Source organism: Marmota monax, unplaced genomic scaffold (genome assembly GCF_021218885.2).
Source record: "Marmota monax isolate L192 unplaced genomic scaffold, Marmota_monax_Labrador192_F-V1.1 WCK01_AAM20220418_F8-fsc00055, whole genome shotgun sequence".
Lineage (NCBI taxonomy): Eukaryota > Metazoa > Chordata > Mammalia > Rodentia > Sciuridae > Marmota > Marmota monax.
The window spans coordinates 11,196,563-11,219,861 of record NW_026695205.1 but is presented as its reverse complement, the minus strand read 5'-3'; the positions used below and the strand labels follow the sequence as shown (position 1 = coordinate 11,219,861).

General features: G+C 49.9%; 1 protein-coding gene across 1 annotated transcript; it reads right to left on the bottom strand.

Annotated features, from left to right (window-relative positions):
- Positions 1 to 3,239: 3,239 nt before the first annotated feature.
- Aldh9a1 (aldehyde dehydrogenase 9 family member A1) lies at positions 3,240 to 23,036 on the bottom strand. Its single transcript, XM_046430119.1, has 11 exons — positions 22,817 to 23,036; positions 21,417 to 21,562; positions 18,870 to 18,999; positions 17,940 to 18,074; positions 16,202 to 16,398; positions 15,312 to 15,452; positions 12,380 to 12,568; positions 12,085 to 12,172; positions 7,776 to 7,917; positions 5,538 to 5,650; positions 3,240 to 3,902 (listed from the first exon to the last, which is right to left on the bottom strand). Exons 1-11 carry the CDS (start codon positions 22,995 to 22,997, stop codon positions 3,808 to 3,810), a joined length of 1,557 nt encoding a protein of 518 aa, XP_046286075.1. The 5' UTR covers positions 22,998 to 23,036; the 3' UTR covers positions 3,240 to 3,807.
- Positions 23,037 to 23,299: the final 263 nt, after the last annotated feature.

Below are 23,299 nucleotides of genomic sequence, written 5' to 3'. Positions count from 1 at the left end.
CTGTTTTACATTAAACGTTCCTGTATGTGGTGAATGGTAGGTGGGGGTGGGGGTCCTCACTGGAAAAGGTGACGCAGACAAGCCCGAGCCGCTCCTGCCTTGTATGAAGCGCACCTCGGGAGGCTGGAGCACCTGCTGACGCCAGGCCTCACCGGGAGGCCAGAGAAGGTGTGTGTTCCCAAAGCACCGAGAAAGAGACAAAAAGACCCTGTGACCACCTGATCACTCCACCGTTAGCAGCTGAGCTGTTGGCACTGCACATCCCCAAATCAACTTACTTCTACAGGGAAACACATTCTGAGCTTTGTAGATGGAAAAAACCAACCACAGCAGTCTAGAAAAGCCTGATTAATCCATACTGTGCTTGTAGAACCCACCTAAGGGTGGCTGTGTGCCTGCGGACAAGTTGCTCAATGTCTCTGAGGTTCAGTGTGCCCGGCTCTAAGTTGATATGCTAGTAATACTTAATGTCTACAATTCATTTTTTAATTTTTAAACTGAGAACTGAACCAAGAACATTTTACCACTGAGCTGCATCCCCAGTCCTTTTTGAGACAGGGCCTCGCTAAGTTGCTCAGGCAGGCCTTGAACTTGCCATCCTTCTGCTGCAGCTGGGATGGTGGTTGTGTGCACCGCGCCTGGCGCCTGGCTAGGACTAAACTTGAAGCCAGAACAGTAAGGCCTGCACCCTTTGTAGTGGGAGAGGGAGGGTCATGTGACCAGGGGCTGGGCTCTAGCCCAGTCAGGCGTGGAAACAGGGGAGCCACCTGCCGGCGAACTCAGCAAAAGCCAGCAGCCGCGCCACCCTGGGAGTGCTTTTTTTTTTTTTTCTTTTTTAATTTTTTAAACTTATACATGACAGCGGAATGCATTGCAATTCCTATTACACATATAGAGCACAGTTTTTCGTACCTTTGTATGAAGTATGTTCATGCCGATCCATGTCGTTATACATGTACTTTGGGTTTTTTGTGGTTTTGGCATTGCAATTCTCATTACACATATGTACCACGATTTTTCGTATCTTCTTGTATATGAAGTATGTGGACACTCAATGCGTGTCTTCACACATGTACTTTGGATAAAGGATTGCAAAAGTGCCCACTTACCTCTCACCTCTAAGGTGCCCTCCTCCTTCATCAGGATGGAGCCATCTCTGAGCTCAGTCCTCTTGAGCAACACTATGCACTAGGACTTTCCAACATGATGGAAATAATCTGACCTGTGCACTGTCTAATAAGCAGTAGCCACAGGTGGCTACTGAGGGCTTGAAATGTGGCCAGAACTGACAACTTTTTTTTTTTTGGATACTAGAGATTAAACTCAGAGGCGCTTTACCAGTGAGCTACCTCCCCAGCTCTTTTTATTTTGAGGATCTAAGTTGCCCAGACTGGCCTCAAACTTGCAATCCTCCTGCCTCAGCCTCCCAAGTCACTAGGATCACAGGTGTGCACCACCACATCTGACCAACAAGGTGAATCTTTTATTTAGTCTAAATTTAAGTAGCTATATGTGGCTGGTGGCTACGTACTTGGAGAAAACAGCTCTTATACCAGCAGTCCTCAGCCTCTCAATTCACCTGGGAACATTTTAGGAATTCAGACTCCCAGATTAATTAAACTAGCATCTTGGTGTGTTTAGAGCTCTCTGGGCAATTCTAACATGCAAAGCTGAGAACCACTGTTCTAAAAGCACCATCTGGAGAACTCCGTGCTCCTTAGATCAGGTTCAGACCCACGGGCCTGAGCCGGGACGGCAGAGTGCACATGTATGGGAGGAGCCCTGTGCTCAGGACACCCTGAGCAGCACCCAGGTAAACGTGCAAGTTTCCTCTGATCCCAGGACAGGGCAGCTCTTGCCTTCAGTACTCTCAGTGTCCATAGGTGGCTGGTGCTGGTGCCTTCAGCAAAGGGCACAGACCTCTCCTGCGACCTGGCGCTTCCTCCCGTGACGCACATCACCCCCACGTGCAGCACGTGGGTGTCCTCATACTGCGTTGTTTATGGATATAACAAGGAAACAACCTGGATGTGGCTGGCAGAGATGCAGGTCTGTGAGGTGCTGGGACCAAACCCAGGGCCTTGCACCGCTAGGCACTCGCTGCGTCACTGCGCCGCACCCCCAAGCCACAGACGCAGTTTTCATGGGTTCAATCCACAGGTGTGAAGCCCATGAGTCTTCACTGGGTTGGAGGCTCGGCTCCGAGGGGCTGGCTGCACTGTCCTGGGCCTGTACGGAGGCAGCTGTCCCGGAGGAGAGCGTGGCTGGGAGGCAGAAGAGGAAGCGGCCAGATCCCCGGGTCCCTGAGAACACACCCCATGACCCAAGGACCTCTACCAGCCCCATCAACTGAAGTCCTGTGGCTTCCCTGGGGACCACATCTTTAACACATGCCCTCTGGGGGATGTTCCACATCCCAACCCTGGAGTCTCCGAGAGGCTCCGGAGGGAGGGCAGCCCCACCGACTCCTTGGTTTCCAGCAAGTGAGACCATTCTGAACTGACCGCCAGAGCTGAAAGGTGACATACTGGTGTTGCTTGAAGCCACTGCGTGTGTGGTAGCTTGTCACGGAAGACATGGGAACCAGGGAGGGGCACAGGAAGCACAAGGACTGGAGCCCACACCTGGCCTGCACCCATGCTCACTTAGGGCCCACCTGGGACCAAGACTTCTCCAACGGTTTCTACACCTCAAGGTCAGGCGTGGGCCTGTGCTGGCTGAGTATGTTAAACAGAAGGGGCAGCAGCAAGCACCTGGGTGCTCAAACCTTGGCCCCCGCCCCACTGTTTCTCCGTAGGACCGTCAGGAACATGTGCCTTCCTGGGGGGTTCCTATTGCCTACGTTAAACAAGCATTCCAAGACATGGTGGGGGACCTCTGTGGCCTGGCAGGGTGTCCCGTGTAACCTCGGCGCAAACAGGACACGGTCAGGTCCAGCCCAGTGACGAGGACCTTTCCTTATCTCTGTCCCTATCTGTGATGCTATGCAGGCTGTCACTCATTACCCGTCTGGAAACAGAGAAGGGGGCAGGGAAGACGTGGCTGGAAGATCACGGGTCTCTCTCCAGGACATCTCTGTTCATGGGCAGCAGGGACGGATGGACTCACAGCGTGGGAGTGCCTCATAGCAGCTCCATCTGCCCCTGCGCTTCCCAAGAGCAGTCCCTGAGCCCTCTGCCTGAGCCCAGTGTCCCAGCGTCCCCCGGGAGGGGTGGCGTCCAAAGCAAAGCACAAGGACCAACAGCAGATGCACTTTAATTTCACTGTTGCGCTCCCGCCCACAAAGAGGGAGTGGAACCCCCCACCCCCCCAAGCTACCGGCCAAAGTCGGGTCCCCTCATCAGCAACTTCCTCGCTGGAATGACAGGACGAGACTAAAACCGTGAACATGCAGGTGTCGCCTCTGCTGACTCCACTGGGAGCCACCAGAACACGTTCTCCAGGCCAGAGAACCAACGTGCTCGCGGGCGGAGCACGGGGCGTCCCGGCCCCTCTGCCTGCTCTCTGGAAGTGTGCTGCTGGCTTTAAAGATCTCACAGAAATTTTCATTGAGGAAAATCAAAACTGTCTGGATTCGTGTCTAAGTGGCACTTGCAACACATTTTCGATTAGGAAGGTAACTGAAAGGTGAAGAATAAGGCACGACCACTCCCTTACCCTCAACGGCCCCAAGTCTGGACCTGGAATGGATCCAGGAGGCTGGGCACACTAGTGGCAGAATGCCCACCCTGGCTGGGAGGACCTGGTTCCACCCCAGCACCGCCTTGTCCAGAGAGCCCCGCCCGCGGACAGCCTCACTGTGGCTGTTCAAAACGCAGTTTCCACGTCGCCCATCTCCACGTACACGGTCTTGAGCTGTGAATAATATTCAATTGTCACCCGGCCGTTCTCTCTGCCAAACCCTGAAAGGAAGAGAAAGGGCCAGGATGAGCCAGCAGTGCGACTGTCTGAAAGGCCCCCACTGCCCAGAGCCAGGCCCTGCCCACCAGGCAGGGGACTTGGGATTTGAAGCCTGGGGCTGACGTCCTCAACCCACGGATCAGCCTTGGCTCTAGGACAGCAGGCAGGTCCACGGGTCTTTGGGGGTAAGGACAGGAAAATGCACAGGTCTGTTTCTCACCAATAAGAATCTTAATGCTGGGTGCCTACTATTCTGGGTAAAGGTCCAAAAATGTTCAGGTTTTTTATTAAGAAAACCTGCTAAAAATGAGCAGTCTCCACAACAATCAACCTGTTGTCTCAAAAGGTACTAATTTAAAACTTAACTCCATATAGCAGGTTTGTCAGCCTCTCGCAAGCCAAATCTCTAAGAGAACCCGCTGTCTGCACCCTGCCTGCTCCCACGGGGAAGGGCCCGCTGCTGATTCCTCTGAGGACTCGGAGTCGAAGACACCGCCCAGTCCCTCATGGATAAGGTCACTGTGTTCAGAGGACAGTACCCCATGCCCTAGATAGACAGGCAAGGACCAGGACCCCCAAAACCACATGCTTCCATGAGCGCCATTCACAGATGCCACACACAAAGGTTCCGCCAAGTCCCAGCTATCCTGCGTCCCGTGTCCTCGGAGCACATGGCTGGTGGGATCGGCACTGCTCGGCAGACCTGCTACCTCCTCATTCCCACAGGCATGCCTGGGACAAAGAAAGCAAACCCTGGCCTAGGACCCCAGGGGCCTAAGTGGCAGACCCCGTGCAGATGTCCCGCACTGAGGTTCTGCATTCCTGGAACAGCACTTGGCTCCTGCTTGCCCTTGCAGCTGGTGTTCAGACCTTCTGCTGTTCCTCGGGGACAACAGGGTACAGGGGAGCACAATCAGGGAAAGCCAGGATGATACCACCAGAACACCAACAAGAGTCAGATCAACACCCAGCTGAGCAGAGTTCACGGGTCGCACGTTCACCAACGCCGTAGTGGCCGTGAACACTGCCAGAAACCAGGGCTCAGACTCTTAGAGTGGCGCCTGGGCAAAACCCAAGCCCATTTTCAGTCTAAATGAAGAGGAGTGTGGGAATCAGTAGATGTTTAGAGGCAGCAATTTCCAAAAGAAAGAAGCTTTAAGAAATGGCTACACTCCTGCAGCCTGAAACCCCATGACCCTGAGACTTCGGCATCTCTCAGGCGTAGGAGCCAGTCCACAGCCACGGAGCGGGACGAGAGTCACCATACCTGACTGCTGAATGGCCAAGGGAGAGGTTTTTGTAAACCTCCCTGGGTTTATTTCAGAGGCACTTGGCCTGAACCCACAGTGGGCAGAGCTGGTAAGGTAGCCCTGAAGGAGGGTTTAGCAACTGCAGACCACCAAGAAAAAGTACTCTGCCCCGACGGCAAACCTTTCCGGGATGTGCATCAGCAGTCCACCAGCCGGCTGCACAGCAGAGCCTCCTGGAGATGCCTGGCCTCCAGAGATAAGGTGCACTGGGAGGGCCAGGAGCCTCCATCCTGCCTCGCGATCTGCTCTCACGAGGCTGAGGAGCCCCCGTCTGCAGAGGGGACGATGGCCCGCCTGAGCCAGTGCTTTGCACTCGCCAGCACCCACCTGACTTCTTGTAGCCCCCGAAGGGCAGCTCCACCGGGCTGATGTTGTAGTTGTTTATGAAGCAGGACCCCGCCTGAAGCTCAGCCACCACTCTGTGAGCCCGCTGGATGTCCCTACCAAGAAGAAGTGCTGGTTACTACAGTGTCCTGTGCTACGACTTTACAGGAAAAGTCAAACTGCTGGTTCTAAGGGCCCTAACGCCTTGCCAAATTTTTCTTTTTTCAAAATGTTTTAAAAACTTTTATCAACAAGGCAAAAACAGGCAGAAGTTAAGAATTTAGTTTCATCCCAAAGACATCCACAAAGTAAACAGCAACAAGGCTGCCAGAGCAATTCCACGAGAAAACCGTCTTCAACAAATGGTGCAGGAACTAGAGAGCCGCGAGCAGCACTCACACACAGGGGCTCGGGCACAGGTCACAGACCTGACATCTGAGCAAACCCGGGAATAAACCTGCATGACCTTGGGTCCCCCAAAGCCGCATGAATTGACACCAAGTTACAGACAAAATTGGCTTTGTCAAAATAAAGATTTGTGCTGCAAATAAGACTAACAAGAGAGTGAAAAGAGGGGCTGGGGTTGTGGCTCAGCGGTAGAGAGCTCGCTAGCACATGCGAGACCCTGGGTTCGATCCTCAGCACCACCTAAAAATAAATAAAACAAAGGTATTGTGTCCAACTGCAAAAAATAAATATTAAAAAAAGAAAAGAAAGCGAAAAGAAAACCCACAGATATGCAAATCAAAACCACCAGACAGCTCTCCACACCGGGGTTGGTAAACTCAGGACAGACAACAAGGGCTGATGACGGTGTACAGAGCTGGGACCTTCGTACATCCTCAGGGGAACGTAAAATGGTGCCTTCCCTCTGGAGAACAGGTTGGCTGTTCCTCAGAGAGCTGATCGTGAAGTTACCAGGGACAGGCACGTTCGCTACCAGGCGCACAGCCAAGAGAATGCACGTGCCCGCGCCAGCCAAGACGTGAGCAGCAGCATTTCCTAACAGCCCAAGGCTGTCACGGGAGTGGACGGGCTGTGCGAGGTCGTGGAGCAGCAGCAGAAACAGCCCAACGCCTGTCAACAAACGAATACGCCAAAGGCGGCGAATCAGTACAATGGAATATCGTTCAGGAGGGGAGAGGGGCAGCCAGCCCATATCAACACGCTTCATCTCGCATGAAGCTTCAAACACTGAGGAACGGAAGAAGACAGTCCCAAAAGACACACGTCCTATGAGCCCATTTACACGGAATGTTTTCAGAACAGGCAAATCCACAGGACAGAAAGTGGATCAGCGTCACCAGGGTCTGGGGAGGACCTGGGGGGCGACTGCGAACCGGCAGGCAGCTCCTCCTGGGATGAAGACCACTGGGTGGTCGCGCACGCCGAGGGCACTGGGAGCCCGGGGAGTGGACGGGCTGTGCGAGGCCGCAGAGCAGCAGCAGGCGGGGCCGGGCCTCCCCAGAGCTCAAGGGTCACTACTTCATGGGCCAAAAGGGAGCCTGGCTTTCCTTCCAGGCTCTGCCCACGAAGCCACCAAACGCTGAACACGGGTGTCAAGAGACAAGCAGCCCCTGTGTAAAGCAGCCTCAGAAAATGGTGTTCCTACCGCCAAGGACAAATCATTTTCCCGTGTGTCACAGAAACCCACAGGAGTCTTCACAGATCCCTGGCTCCCAATCTCCCTACCTCTGTCCCTGGGACTGGACTTCGTACAGATTACAAGCTCCTCCTGGGATGAAGATCACTTCATCACAAGATCACTCACGGTGGTCACACCGAAGAGCAGCCCAGGAACCCACAGCACAGAGACCCCACGGGAGCTCCAGTGCGCTCCAGTTAGGAACTGCCAAGACACCAGAGACCGTGATCTTCAGGGCTACTGACCAGCAGTCACATGCACACGGCATTTAAATTCCTTTACAGGTATGTTTTCAAAAGCCACCTAACTGAATGCTTTACACAGATCAGAACCCTAAAGGCCTTATTCAATGACAGACCAAAAGGACAGAATTTTCATCAACAAAGTCTAGAACTCAATTCACACCTGACAACAGGGTCTCGGGCCTTCACAGCAAACCACTCAACACTGCTTTGGCATCTTCTGACTTAAACTGAAGCAAACAGAAAGTGCTGCCCGGTGAGGGCAGCGGGCAGCAACAGATTTAAGCAGGCTGCAGCCCCACCCTCCCCCCTCCCCCCTCTCCCCTCCACCCTGCCTGGGCGTCCTGCACACACCTCGTGAAGACGCCAGCTGCCAGTCCAAAGGTGGTGTCATTGGCTCGTTCCAGAACCTCGGCTTCAGTGTCGAAGGGCAGGATGGACATGACGGGTCCAAAGATCTCTTCCTTCACACAGGTCATGTCGTCTCGGCAATCAGCTGCAGACATTCACAACAAAGCCCGCGTCACCGGAGCCAGAGTCCACGGTCAACAGGAGAACACTCAGCGTGCACTGCCAGTGGACACAAACTGCAGCACCCTTTCCACCTGGCAACGTCACAAGACTCACCACGGACTCGCAGCCAGGTGTGATCCTAAGTCCACATTCTGTCACTCACCATAAGGAAATAGCTAATGAGGACGGCGCCCAGGCAAAGCTGACAATGCTAGCAACCCAGGAGGCTGAGGCAGGAAAGTTCAAGGCCAGCCTCAGAAACTTAGCAAGAACCTGTATCTAAGTGAAAAATAAAAAGTCGTAGACCAACTCTGGGTTCAATCCCCAGTACCAAAAAAAAAAACAAAAAAAAAAACTCAGGATCAACAAACTAAGCATCTAAAATAGAGGAAATGATCCTAATGATTAAAAAAAAAAAAAAACTTCATGAAAGTTTTTTGGTTTAGGTTTTTTTTTTTGTTTGTTTGGTACTGGGGACTTAACCCAGGGGCACTGAACCACTGAGCCACAACTCCAGTCCTTTTTTTTTTTTTTAAATTTTGAAACAGGGTCTCAACCAAATTGCAAAGTTGCTCAGGCTGGCCTCAAACTTTCAATCCTCCTGCCTCAGCCTTTCAAATCCCTGGGAAGATGGGTGTGCACCCCTCCCAGAACACTTTTATGAAGCTTCTAAAAGCAAAGTATTTTTTGTTTTTGTGATGCTGGAGAGTGAGCACACACTGGGCCTTGCACACACTAAGCACTACCCCTGAGCTACAGCCCCAGCCCTAAAAGCAAAGTCTCTGAAGAAAACTTAGTTGAGTAATGTCATAATAAAACACTCACTAAAAATGATATGAAACTGTATACAGTATCATCCAAATTTCTCTTAAAATGTTACACATAGTTGGGTGTAGTAGCTGGCACACACCTAGCTAAAAGGAGGGTGAGTTAGGAGGATCACAAGTTCAAGTCCAGTCTCAGCAACTTAGTGAGGCCCTAAATAATTTAGTGAGGTTCTGTCTTAAAATAAAAACGAAAGGGCTGGGGATGTGGCTCAAGCAGCAGCACGCTCGCCTGGCATGCACGGGGTGCTGGGTTCGATCCTCAGCACCACATAAAAACAAAAGAATGATGATGTGTCCATCGAAAAACTAAAAAATAAATAAATAAATAAAAACTAAAAAGCGCTGGGGAATGTAGCTCAGTGGTAAAGTGTCCCTAGGTCAGTCTCTAATGCCAAAAATAAATAACTAACTATATACATAAAAGGTTACATATTTTTTCACATCTTCTTAATGACTGTGATATAATTAAAATTAAAAACAATGTCATCAAAACCCAATATAAAAATATAAACTAGAAATAAATAATTGAGGAGGTGTTCACTTTACACAAAAATGCATTTAAGATCCTTTATGTGGCCCAGCACAGTGGCATTCACCTGGAATCCCAGTGACTTGGGAATCTGAGATAGGAAGACTGCAAGTTTGAGGCCAGCCTCAGCAACTTCAGAGGTTCTGTTTCAAAACAAAGAGGGCTGGGGATGTGGCTCAGTGGTTAAGCGCCCATGGGTTCAACTGCCAGGACCATAAAAAAAAAGAGAAAAGGAAAAAGAAGAAGCTTTACACGGCTAATTCCCTAAAGAGACCCGACTCACACTGGACATCTAAAATACGCACATCTAAAGAAGTTCCTGTACCGGATGTCCACTACTAAACCTGAACCCCGAGACTCAGTGGGGGGGCGCTCTCCCGCACTCACCTGCGACCGGTCCACCTGGCATAACCACCAGAGCCAGAACTGCTGGCTGAAAGGCTGTTATACCTGCAAAAAGGGCTCAGGGCAAACAGAGCTCGGGAGCCGCCTCGAAACACCAGCTTTCAGTCCCCAGGCCACTGTCCACAGATCTACAAAGACGGCTATCCCACAGCCTCTCAAGAGACAGGCTGCTGGGGCTGGGGATGTGGCTCAAGCGGTAGCGCGCTCGCCTGGCATGTGTGCGGCCTGGGTTCGATCCTCAGCACCACATACCAACAAAGATGTTGTGTCTGCCGAAAACTAAAAAATAAATTTTAAAATTCTCTCTAAAAAAAAAAAAAAAGAGAGACAGGCTGGACCCTTACACAGTACACTAGACACCTGAAAGTCACTCTGTACTCTGGGGACACCTGAACTATCCTCAAAGACACACGGTAAACACTGAGTCTGTATTTAAGGATAGTTTGTTAGGTTCTAACTCTTCAGAAACTAGTGGTCTGTTTACCATTGTTAGGGAAACCATTAGCCAGGACAGCCAAGGACTCAAGACAGTTAATTCATCACTCAATAGTCCCCGAAGATATTTTACCATCTTATACAGACTGACGTACAGCAGGGTGGTGGGCAGCGAGTTCTGTACTGGGAATCAAGAAAGAGGGTATGAAAAGGAGCTGCTGACATGTAAGGACTGGAGAGGCTTCTGCCTGAAACCTGTCACTCACCACGTGTCAGTCCCTCCACCCCTGGGGGGGAATTGAAAGAGTGAGGCTCTGGAATGAACCATTCCCAAGGTCTGACGGACATAAACATGAGTGTGGGTCTATTAAAGGCAGATTCTAATTACCCTAAGTACATGTATGAAGACAGGAATGGTGTGAAAATACTTTGTGTACAACCAGTGACTTGAAAAATTGTGCTTAATATGTGTAATATGAAATGAATTGCATTCTGCCATCATATATAACAAATCAGAATAAATGAATAATTTTAAAAAATCAGTATGGATTATGCAATACCTGGATCCAACGCCCCAGAAATCATTTATTCCAAATGACTTTACTGCAAATTGTTCCCACAATCTCTGCCTTTTTAAATTTACTCAGGTAAATTTAACATAGCACACACTAATATTCTAATAAATGACTCTAGGCCCCATTGCAAAAAAAAAAAAAAAAAAAAAACAATGCAGATTCTAGGCCTCAGCCCCTGAAAGGGACATTTAGGGGTCCACAGCAAGAAACTGAAATCTGCTTTTTCAATGAGTTTTCCAAGTGACATTGATGCAGCAAACACAACCAGGCTTTCAGAGTCACTGGATAAGATCAAGAGCTTCCAGCTCCCTGCTCAGGGGCACAGCCTGTTCACTTTTGTTCTACCTGGAAAATATACGTTCTCCATAAAATATTCAGAAATGCACATTAAACAACCCAAATCACCTTTAATCCCAGCACGCAGAGAAATCTACCACTAATACAGTGGTATGCACAGTCCACTCCTTCTTTTGCCTCGGTAGACATTTTGCTTTTAACAGATTTGGGATAATCCATGCACACTACTATGGAACCTACACTTGTTATTTCATAGTGTCCAAGGCTTTCCTATTCGCTATTCACTTACTAATGCAAGCTGATCCGTGAAATGCATGCAAGGTTTACAGCTTTTAAACATCAGTGATTCCGCCTATAGTAACGGTTAAAGGTTAAGCCACATCAAACATCAAGTATTAAAAACTGACACCACAGTCAACCTCGGGATGGTGAGGAATCAGCTTAGTTTATCAGATAAAGTGTAAGGAATTATACAACATGACTCAACCTCTATAGAGTTTTCTAAAGCCTAAACTTACATTTTCATAGGAGATCCTAACGTATTGTAATGATAGAGACTGGCAGGAGCAGCGTTTAGAATAGCGGCTCCCTCTGAGGCAGGAGGAAAGAAGGGAGTTTCAGCAGGATGACCATATGGACTGGACAGTCAGGCCAAGAGGTTTTTAAGATTAAAAGGAGATGCTAATATTACTAAAGTTACATATTTTTTAAAAGATTAACACACCATCTGACATATTGGTTTCATTCACTGATGCTCTAAATTCAAATACTAAACAGTCTTCACTGAGGAAGTGAACTCATTGCCTAATTTTTCATCAAACATGCACTTCCATTTTGTTTCTCCGTTTCACCTTTTTGGACTCTGTATTTCCAGAACAGCAGGTGCCGCTCCAGGCAAACCAGGCGGAGGCTCCCCTGAGACCCCAGAGGGCTTGGCAGCAGCGCAGGAATCCGCTCCTGCCCAGGTGGAGATACATGGCTTGCCAGCTCCTGTTCCACACCAGACACACAGCTTACAAATATGAGTTCCTCTCCATTCACTGTTTAAGTCAGACCATGTAAAAGCAAACGAGAAGACGTACTTAACACACAAGGTCTCATGTAATATCCATCTTTCAGTTTGGGATCCTTGGGTACATACGGATCTCCGCCACACAACACTCTGGCACCCTGCCCAAGGAGAGAAGAAAGCACCTGGGTCATCCACAGGCACCCCTGGAGGCCGAAGCCACCCCCCACCAAGGAGCAGACGCAGCCAGCACCCCACCCCATCCCACGCCCACCCCGCAGTGCCACACTGATCAGGACACCCACAGCTCTGGACACAACCCAGAGAAGGGCACCCAGCCCCTCACCCACCAGCCTCCTCACTGTCACCTGCTGCTTAGCCGACTTAACAAACCCCAGGACCCGCTCCAGGTGTGGCCGGTTGATGAGAGGGCCCATCCTTGTATCTTCCAGAAGGGGATCTCCAATTTTTATCTTCTGGGTCTGTTCCACCACTTCTTCCGTGAATTTATCAAGAATTGCCCTTTGCACAAACACTCTTGTGCCATTGCAGCAAACCTAAAGGACAGGTGCAAGACAAAACGTGCGTAAGGGGGAAGGGCAAGCAAAAACCCCACAGCTTTAAACTTAAAAGAGGCACAACAAGTTTTTTAAAGGATATTTTCATCTCTAAAAATTGTCCCTGTGCAGAATAAGGACGGTATGTGTGACTGTGCTCACACCACTCTGCAAACACGAGTCTATTTTTATTCCGTTCATCTGAATTTCCTAAGTCCACTGCCGTCGTGCCCACGAGGCCTGGACCTCCTGCATTCTCATGAGCAACCTGGCTGCGCATCTCAAGGAGGAAGGGACCAGGTGGCTTGGGAGGCTGAGGCAGGAGGATCACGAGTTCAAAGCCAGCCTCATCAACTTAGCAAGGCCCTGTCTCTAAAAACAGGGGAGAAGGGATATGGCTCAGTAGTTAAGCACCCCTGGGTTCAACCCCCAGTATCAAAAAAAGGGTGGGGTGGGGAGCATTGGCCAGTTAAGAAAGAACGAACAAATGAACGAATAAAAATACCAAATATTAGTCAGGATGTAGAGAAACTGAAAATGGGGGCCCTGCTGGTGGGAACATGGGCTGGTACAGCCGCTGTGGAAAACGGGAGGGAGGCTCCTTCAGGAAGGACCACACGACACGTGAATCCTCCTCCGGATTCACATCTGAGACTGAAGGCAGGGACTTCTACAGATTGGACATGCGCACATCAGTGAAAAATTAGGCAATGAGTTCACTTCCTCAGTGAAGACTGTTTAGTATTTGAATTTAGAATTTGAATTTCTCACAACAGCCAGGAGATGGAAACGACCCAAGTCCCTCAGTTGAAGGCTAGAGGGACAACCTGGCGCATACACACCACAGAATACTATTTAGCCTGTTAAAGGGGAAGAAGTTCTGATACACAGTGCAACACAGATGAACCCTGGAGACACTTAAGTGAAACAAGCCACAAGTAAAAGAAGAAATACTGTACAGTCCTGTTTGTAAGGGACCTGGAACAGCCAGGTCACAGAGCAGCAACCAGGGAACAGAGTTGTTACCTAATGATTTCAGAATTTCCGTGTGGAGGGATGAGACAGCTCTGGAGATGGATGGGTGGCGGCGCTAACTGCACACAACATACATGTACTCAATGCCGCCGGGTACTCGAGAATGGTTCCAGTGGCAAACTCTGTTTGTTGTTGTTGTTGTTGTTTTTAGTTATACATGGGCACAATATCTTTATTTTGTTTATTTATTTTTATGTGGTGCTGAGGATCAAACCCAGGGTCTCACACATGAGAGGCGAGTGCTCTACCACTGAGCCACAACCCCAGCGCCTCTGTTATGTTTCACTGAAAAAAATAACAGTGTGTAAGGAACTCACACAAGCGCCCCAATAACCAAACAGCCCTGATTAGAAAGGGAGCAAAGGGAGCAAAGGACCTGAACAGACATGTTTCCAAAGACATAAAACTGACGGGCAGGTATGTGAAAGGTGCTCGGCAGCCCTAGCTGCTGGGAAAAAGCAAATCAAACTCTCAGTGCCCTCGCCTGGCGCCTGTCAGGACGGCTACCGTCGGGAAGACAGAAGACAGGAGCGTGTTCAGGGACGTGGATGAGGGGAGCCCCGCCCTCTCTCAGTGGACGTGACTTAGTGAGCCACTGTGGAAACAGTGTGGAGGCTCCTCCAAAACCTGCAGCACAGCCACGCGACCCCCCTGCGAGAACGTCCAAGAGCAAAGAGCTCGGCAGGCCAGAGCGCGGCGCCCACCAGCCCATCTGCAACCCCGAGCACCAAGACAAAGACACCATGGAGCAGGACACGGGGTGAAGCCAAGTCCTCGACCGTGATGCCCAGCGGAGGGCGAGCTGCACCTGCAGAGGGGCTGCCAAGGGGAGGCCCGCGGAGGGAAACCCCTCACCAGGCGTCAGCGAGAATCGGTGTTGGTGACAGGGCTGCGAGAGCCTGACGAGGACCGGTGGCTCAAGATGTCCCTAGGAGCTAGCTCCCCGAGGCACAGGCGAGGCTTCAGTGAGGGCCGCCCTGAGCGCAGGCTCATGGCCAGACCACGTCACACACCGTGCTATCCCCACCATAAGGGCACAAACTGACGCGAAGCTGATTAATAAGAACCTCAGACCTCCCCAAGGAGGTCCTCAGAGCAAACGTCCAGGTCCCCAAAGATGATCACCTGAGGAGCTACTCCAGCAAAAAGAGATGAGAGACAGACGGCCGCGATCACTGCGCGTCACACAGAGGTAAACGACTGTCACGCCCAGGTCTGTGTACGATTTTAAAAACCAGTGGCAATTTGGAAGGAGGAAAAAGAAAAGCCGTCAACTGAATGCAGCACCATCTCTGAACCTTGAATGAGAAAATTTTTTTCCTTTGCTAAGAGCACATCAATCAAACGAATGGCAGAATTTCACTGATAACTACACATTAGTACCACCCTGTCAGGGTGAATCTTCTGATTTTACTAGGTGTGCTGTGCTTATATAAAATAAGGCCCTTGTTCTTAGGAACACTGAGGGGCATGGAGCTTAGGGGCCAGGGCCCACGACTTCCTCTCAAGTAGTTGGAGAAACTTAGCAAGTACGCGGAGGTACACACCCACGAGGAGCCATGAAGTTAGAGTGTTTACACTTCAGCGGCTCATGGGGAGTCTCTGTATTGTGTAGGCAACTCTCTTGTCTCAAAGGTCTTCAGGAGGAAGTAGAAGATGCTGCAGACAGAGCGGCTCCTCCCCAGCCTCCTCCAGTGACAGTACGCACCTGGCCTTGAGTGAGGAAGTTGGCCATCATCGCCCCCCTCACGGCATTCTCCAAGTCGCAATCGGAGAAGATGATGAGTGGAGATTTGCCCCCAAGTTCCAAGGTCACAGGTTTGATCCCTTTAGCTGACAGTTCCATGATCTTGGAAAAGAAAGACAGAGCATTCAGAAGTAGGACTCAATCAGACTGCACGCTACAGAGCTCAGCCTGAATCAACAAAGCCGTCCTGACTATAAAACCCGCAGCCTCTTTCTCCTCAACATACGGTGCCCTTGGCCTATTTACAATTTTCTTTTCCAGAGCCAGGTGTGATGGCATGTGCCTATAAGCCTAGCTGAGGCAGGAGGATTACAAATTTGAGGCCAGCCTCAGCAACTTAGCAAGGTCCTGTCTCAAAATTATAAAAAGGGGTGAGAGGTAGCTCAGTGGGAGCGTGCCCCTGGGTTCAACCCCAGTACTATAAAATACCTAGCTGATTAAAATATTCTCTTCCAGAAAACTGGAGAGAATCCATAGAGGCCCCCTGAAACTCTGAGGGCTTTCCCTGGGACCACTACAGTCAGAATGGCCGCGTGACTGCCACAGTGTTGAGGCCGCAAGCCCAGAACGCAAACTCAGGTCACAACGACAGATGTGAAATACCAGGGAAAACACCCTTCCTCTGTGGGAGGCACAAGGCCACCAGGCCTGCCCCAAGACACGTCACCTCCCCAGGCAGGAGCAGGGGCTGCACCCACCTGACTAACCAGGACCCCCTCCACGCTCCTACGGGGAACTCCAGAGCTTGGCCCCAAGGAACCCCCTGCCCCTTCCAACTGGTTAGGTAGAAGCCAAAGAGAGTCCCATACAGTCCGGGCAGGCTCTCCGGCCACGTCCAGAAGCCACCTCACCTTCACACCAGTGGGCACGCTTCCAGTGAAGGAGACCTTGGCCACATGGGGATGCTGACACAGAAACTGGCCCGTGGCGGCCCCTCCCTGCACCACATTGAAGAGCCCAGGAGGCACGCCAGCCTCCGCATAGATCTCAGCCAGGAGCAGGGCGGAAACGGGCGTGAAGGGAGACGGTTTAAAGACCATAGCATTACCTGTGTGAACCCAAAACACAAAGACTCGAGACCTGGTCTCTACGAAACCAGAATAATCCCAGTGTTTCCTGTCCCCCCTCAGATCCCACAATTGCTGTTTTAATAGACATACCTTGTCCTTCATTTTGGCTTCTATCATTAAACACACCTGAAAACATACCTGCCCAGTCTCAAACACCTTACACCTGCACAGCTGGCCGTGCACATAATGATCCCATTAACACCCTCGGCAGCACCAAGAGGTGGGTATGGTTAGTCCCATTTTATAAAAGCTGACGCTGAAGACCTGCAGGGTTCAAGCTAGAGTCCCCAGAGCTGCTGGCTTGATTCTGACATTCTTTCTCCTCTCCTCTATCACACTGTCTCTCAAAATAGGAGTATGGACTCCTGTAATCCCAGCAGCTTGGGAGGCTGAAGCAGGAGGATCGAAAGTTTAAGGCCAGCCCAGCAATTTAGCAAGGCTCTAAGCAACTTAGCAAGACCATGTCTCTAAAAAATAAATAAAAAGGGCTGGGGATGTGGCTCAATGGTGGTTAAGTACCACTAAAGAGAATCCACTAAAACAAAGAGCACCCACGGCAACAGGACACGAGAAACTCTTCAACGTGGCATCCTAACAGGTTTTTAACACTGGATTTTAAGTTAAACAAACGTTTTCCCTACAGACTCTTTATTTTTATATAGCACAAGAAAACTGCTTCTTCTAGTCACTTGGCCACCTACTTGGCCACTGGACCTCTTCCATCATTTCTCTCAAGACCCTTAAAGAAGGGGCTTTGCCTTCCGTTCCCAAATCGAGTCACACGCCTGCTACTGTCAGGAGCTGCCACTAAGAACCAAGTGCCCCTTAGCTCTAAGCAATGAATGAGTGTGGAGATGTGGCAAGCCAGCCATGGGCTGTGTGTGTGTGTGCACTATGAGCACTGTGTCGTTTTGCTAGCTCTGCCTATGATCCCCACACAGCACGAGATGGGCGTGGCCTTCCTAGATGTCAGTCACCTGCTGACCGCAGACATCAGAAGCTAGACTCAACCCCCTGAAACCTGACCCCTTGCCTCATCTGAATGGCTTCTCCCCAATAAAAGGGTTCAGCACCTGCTCCTCACTCTCTTTATTGCCTGCCTTGCCCCCCTTGTGGGAGCTGTGGCTGATGAGTGGTCACTGAACCCAAAGAAAAGGTTCTTTCTGTGTCTGTGTCTTTATTTAGTCCCCAAATTCACTTGGAGTGACCTTGACCAGTCTAGTTGTGTGATGCGACATGCTAGAAATTCTTATCCAGAAAAGACAAATCTAATTCGATTGAAGAGCAAAAATCAGGTTTCTTTCTTCCCATATACAAAAATTAGCTGGGCAAATAAAAAGTGGGACCTCGTAGATGTGATCCAGTGTGGGACCTGAACATCAGCTTCCTGGGGGCCAGGCAGGGCAGATGGGGACACGTCCTCTGAGGCCGCTGTGCTCTGAATTGTGCGAATGTGGAGAGGTGAGGGGGAGAGGATGGGGGAATGGACGCTCCTGGTGCAGGACCAAGTGCTTCTTACCGCAGGCCAAAGCAGGAGCAGACTTCCAACAGGCGATCTGAAAGGGGTAGTTCCAGGCTCCTATCCCCACACATACCCCAAGTGGCTCTCTTCTGGTATAACCAAAGGATCCTCCTGGGAGCTGGACGTGTTCACCTAAGGGGAAGGCAGAGGTCAGAGAGGAATGCAGGCCGTGCTGCCAAGCTTCACCAACAGCAGCCCCAGTGCCTGGTCTGCCCACACTCCAGGCAGGCCAGCCTCCTTCCGCCCCAAGACACTGCTCACCGTGCCCACTCTTTCTCTCTCTGTTTTTCTGTTGTTGTTGGGGGTGGGGGGAGTTGGACCCAGGGCCTGGCACATGCTACGGTAGTGCTCTACCACTGAGCTACAGGCCCGGGTTTTTTATAAAATTTTATTTTAAGACAGGGTCTCACCAGGTTGCCTAGGCTGGCATCAAGCTCACAACATGCACTCATCCTACTTAATCCTCTAAAAATTCCTCTACCAAGATACCTTTGATGAAATAAAATGGTAATGTGAGAAGCTTGGAATAGGGGAGAGTCTGAGGACCCAAACACCTCAGACTGTGGCTCCCCATGCTCTCAGGTGGGCCTTACCAACTGCCCAATATGAATTGTTGCCAACTTCATAACTTGTCAGAGAGTTTTTTGCTAAACAGGTGACACTGGTAAATATGACAAGCTAACGTTTACAAAAATTGTTTTTCCTGCAACCTAGTGCAAAGCTCAAGCACCATGCCAGACACTTTACTTGCCGCATGTCATCTAATCCTAAAGACAACCCAAGAAGTGGAGATTACAGCTCCAGCTCTGATAAGGAAAACCAGTAAACCTACCCCCTCCCCGCCCCAGAGAATACTGTGAACCCCGGACTTCAGCTCTGACCTAGCTTAACTCAAAACCTCTGCTCTACTGCCCTTTGTTAGCTTACCAGCCAGGGACCCAGCCAAGCCCGCAAAGTACTCCAGGCACTGCCAGCAAGATGCCACATCCAAGCGGGCCTCAAAGATGGACTTGCCATTGTTGATGGTCTCCACAATGGCAATGTCATCCGTTCGCTCCTGAGGGCACAACACAAGAGGAACCTTAAGACACGTACATCTGGATGCACTCAGGGCCTACACGACATACACTACTCGGTTTTTTAAAATAGCAACAGCTTTCACTTTAAATGAAAATGAAAGGAATGGCCCCGTGGCATTTGGCAGAGAGGTGCCTCCTGCCCTCCTCTCCAGTTCACCAAGCGACAGACACTTAAGCCCACAACCTCTTTACAAGCTCAGTCGAAAAACAGTTTCATGAAGAGTGATGCTACGTTTCTGTGTCTTCATGTGTGCACATGTGGGCCTGAGCATACGGTGAGAGAGAACAGTCCTTAGGGAAATGTACAAAAAGAAAAGGCATTATTCCCAGAGTAGATTTCAGAGCAAAAGATATTACTAGATACTATTTAGGACTAATAGAAATCATTTTAAGTCCAATTCTTTTTTTTTTTTTTTTTTTGTACCAGGAATTGAACCCAGGGGCACTTAACCACCAATCCACATCCCCTGTCCTTTATTTATATTTTATTAGAGACAGGGTCTCACCCAGTTGCTTTGGGCCTTGCTAAATTGCTGAGACTGGCTTTGAACTTGTGATCCTCCTGCCTCAGCCTCCCAAGCTGCTAGAATTATAGGCTTTTTTTTAATGTTTATTTTTTAGCTTCAGGTGGACACAATATCTTTATTTTACACTTATGTGGTGTTGAGGATCGAACCCAATGCCTTGTGCATGCTAGGCGAGCGCTCTACCACTGAGCCACACCCCAGCCCCTACAGACATTTTCAAAAAGACATAACCACGTATGTTCATGAATTGTTAAAAAGAAAAAAAGGACAAACTAAAATAATTATCAGCTTAGAATGATAAAATTAAATTCTTTTTTTTTAAATATTTTTTCAGTTGTAGTTAACACAATATCTTTTTTATTTATTTTTATGGGGTGCTGAGGATCGAGCCCAGGGCCTTGCACGTGCTAGGTGAGCGCTCTACCACTGAGCCACAACCCCAGCCCCAAATTAAATTCTTAACAAAAGGAATTTTTTTTTGTCAAGAAAAAGTTCTCCATGACTGTTTTGACATTTCTGCATGGTCCAGGCTTCTGTGCCAAGAACTCGGGCAGGTGGTGTGAACGGCAAAGGCTTGGGAGGCAGAGGCCACGTCTCTGTCAGGCAGAGAACTCTGGAGCAATATGGACACACAAAGCTCTCCGCTGCATGCTCCTGGTGACATGCGCTTACATTTCAGGGTAAAAATCTCAGTGGCCCTTCCCTCTGAACCCCAAAAATGGGCTTAACGATAATCTCTCTCCAGAGGACAGGAAGGGCAAGATGTGCCAGCAGCCCAAGACAGGCTGTCTCATAGGTTTAGGGTTCCCCTGGGGTACAACCCATGTACAAATGGACAGGCATCACCTGAGGGGAGGAGCCTTGGAAAGCCGCGCTCAAGTCGGCTCTGCCTGCTACACTGTGCTCTGACACACCATCTTCTTCTCCGACCCCAGAGCCTCATGTGTTGTCACAAATGCATACACACTCTTGCAAGTAGGGCAACTCTCAAACCCTGTTACTTAACACATTTAGACCAAGCTGGGTGTAGTACACCTACCTGGGGCAAAATAAGAAAGAAAAAAAAAAATCAATTTCTTCCCAATTACTTAGTGGGCTAAGGCAGGAGGATCACAAGTTTAAGGCTAGCCTCCATAACTTAGTGAGGCCCTAAGCAACTTAGTGAGAATCTGCTTGCTCCTCAATCCAATCCCCAGTATCCCCCCAAAAAAAGAAGAATCCCCACAGTCCTACTACTCGGCTATGCATGACCCATATTTCAATGTGTACTCTTCTGAATTTTACAACTTTACTTGTTGAATACCCATTAGTTTCCATTTATAAGATTCTAAGAATTTATGTGGTCTTTTTGTCTTTTCTCTCTTTTTTTTTTTTTTAAAGGGAGCATGTATGAATCTATTACATCTTTCCAGGCAATTAAAAACTAAAAAAGGAATATACAATTAAGTATTAGAAGAAAAAATATAAAAAGGAACTAACATACAAAATGCATTAAAAAAAAAAAAAAGGAGACAAGCCACATAAAGTACATTATAATTCAAAACAAATACAGAAAAGAAAATCTGCCAAGGGAGATGGCCAAAAGCCAAGATCCAGTAAGAAATGAAAGCTTGTTTTTCATACCAAAGGGAACACGTGGCAATGTTTTTCCCCTTCAACAAACATTATATAACCTGGAGCTGTAGACGTGGGAGAGCTTGTGTCAGGCCCAGGCTTCAATCCCAGCACCAAAAGAAAAGTCAAACCTAATGTTGCACCAAATTTAACTACAAAGAACCCTTGGAGCAATATGTGAGGAGCCTTCTGGAGAGGAATATATTAATACACACCTTTATTATCTTGGCAGAGGGGAATATATTAATACACACCCTTATTATCTTGGCAGCCTCCAAGAGGATTCGGCACCGCTCCAAGCCAGATTTGGTACTCCATAGTTTAAAAGCAGCCTTTGCATTTTGAACAGCCAAATCTACTTCCTTTTCACCAGAACATGTGAAAGTAGCTATTATTCGGCCTATAAAAAGGGGGAAAGTCAGCTTTATCTCAAATTGTTGCAACATATTTAAATAAAATTGTGTATTAATGTGTTTTTCGGGATCCCCTTCCTGTTTTTAAGTATGGTCTGATTTAGTGACCACTGCTATGCAAGTAGTTTTTTTTTTTTTGGTAGTCACTGACCCCTTTGGAATCTAATAAAAGTTGCAGACCTCTCTCCAGAAAAAAGCACTTAACCACATTTCAGACTGAGAAAGATCATGTCCCGTGTTGTAAACTAACCATGTTTGGGCTGATAACCCCTGTCCTGTATTCAGAGTTGAGTTCACTAACATTAACTTTCTAAAAAATCAGTGCAACACTCCTTACTACTTCTCACAATGGGGGCGGGAGGGAGGGGGAGTTGTAGCTCAAGGGTAGAGCTCTTGCCTAGCACATGTGAGGCACTAGGTTCCATCCTCAGCACAACACAAAATAAAATAATTTTTAAAAAATAAGAATCTCAGGGTCTTGAGAAATCAGAATTGAAAGGAATCAGTCTTCTGGATGTAAACTCTTTCAAATCCCTTTCTATTCTCTAACTCAGTCATACCACTGACACTGGATAAATATGGTTAATAAGCAGCAATATCAGAAAAAGACATTACTAAAAGCAAGAAATGTTTTTCCCCAAAAAGAAAACAGTCTTTCTTACTCCAACTTTATTCCCTATCCCTACCTGGGGCAAAATACGAAAAAAAAAAAAAATCAATTTCTTTAGACCCACAGCCCAAGGATTGTAACCAAATTCAACAAAAATTCTTTAAGAATAGCAACTCAACATTTCCTTTTCCCAAGAATTCCTGGGGACTCCGCTTTTTCCGGAGATAGTAAAGCCTGCAATGTCTGTAACACACTTGAGCAGCTGTCCGGCAAAGGCAGCGAGGCAGACTGCAGGTAGATAAGGTCCCAGAGCTTGTTCGTCCCCTCTCCGGGCCCGAGGGGCGGAGCCATGCTCCCGCCCAGCCGAGGCCAGCGGCGCTCCGCGGCCCTCCCTGTCCCTCCCAGTCCCCGGGGGGCCGAGCTACCTCAACGCCCAGCCCCTCGGCCTGCGGCCTCACGGCTCCGCCACCCCTGCCCCCTGCCCTCTGTCCCTTGCCCCCTGCCCCAGCACTCCCTGAGCACCCGGCCTGCCTGCCCGCGGCTCTGCCCGCGCCCCGACGGTGAGGAGGAGGGCGGCCGCGGGCCCGGCCGGCTCTGCGGGGCGCGCCCCAGGGTGACCGCCGCGCGTTACCGGTGGCGGGCTCGAAGGCCGTCTCGGTGCCGGAGGCGTCCACCGGCTCCACGCGGGCCCCGCCGCGATAGTTGAGGGGCTGCGACACTGTGAAGGTGCCAGTGCTCATGGCGGCGACGCAAGCAGGCCGAGGGGCGCGGAGCAGCGTGGGCAGCGCGGCTAGCAGGGCTCGGAGGACCATCTATCTGCGCGGAGGTGGGCGCCCGGCCGCGGGACGGGGCGGGGCCTGCGGGGACGTGTCGCAGCGTTCTGGGCGTGGCCGAGGGCGGGTAGTGTGGGAGAGAGGCCTGATTGGCGAGTCGCAGCATGCGGGGCGGGGCAGAGGGCGGGGTTTAGGCGGGGCCTCACTGCCGCGGGGTCAGGGGCGGACGGGTCCCAGGAAGAGCGGCGGGCGGGGGTAGAGAGGGCGGGACCGGGGGGAGAGGAAGCCCCCTAGAGCGCGGGGCCGGGGGGAGAGGAGGTCCCCTAGAAGGGGGCGCCGCG

What these genes read in the sequence shown, in the direction of transcription:
- Aldh9a1 (XM_046430119.1), bottom strand. Translation starts at nt 22,997, where the DNA reads ATGGTCCTCCGAGCCCTGCTAGCCGCGCTGCCCACGCTGCTCCGCGCC. An exon ending in GCAGCTGGCGTCTTCACGAG is followed by an intron (nt 5,651 to 7,775) that starts GTGTGTGCAGGA and finishes TCTTCTTGGTAG; the next exon opens with GGACATCCAGCGGGCTCACA. An exon ending in CGGGGGCTACAAGAAGTCAG is followed by an intron (nt 3,903 to 5,537) that starts GTGGGTGCTGGC and finishes TCTTCCTTTCAG; the next exon opens with GGTTTGGCAGAGAGAACGGC.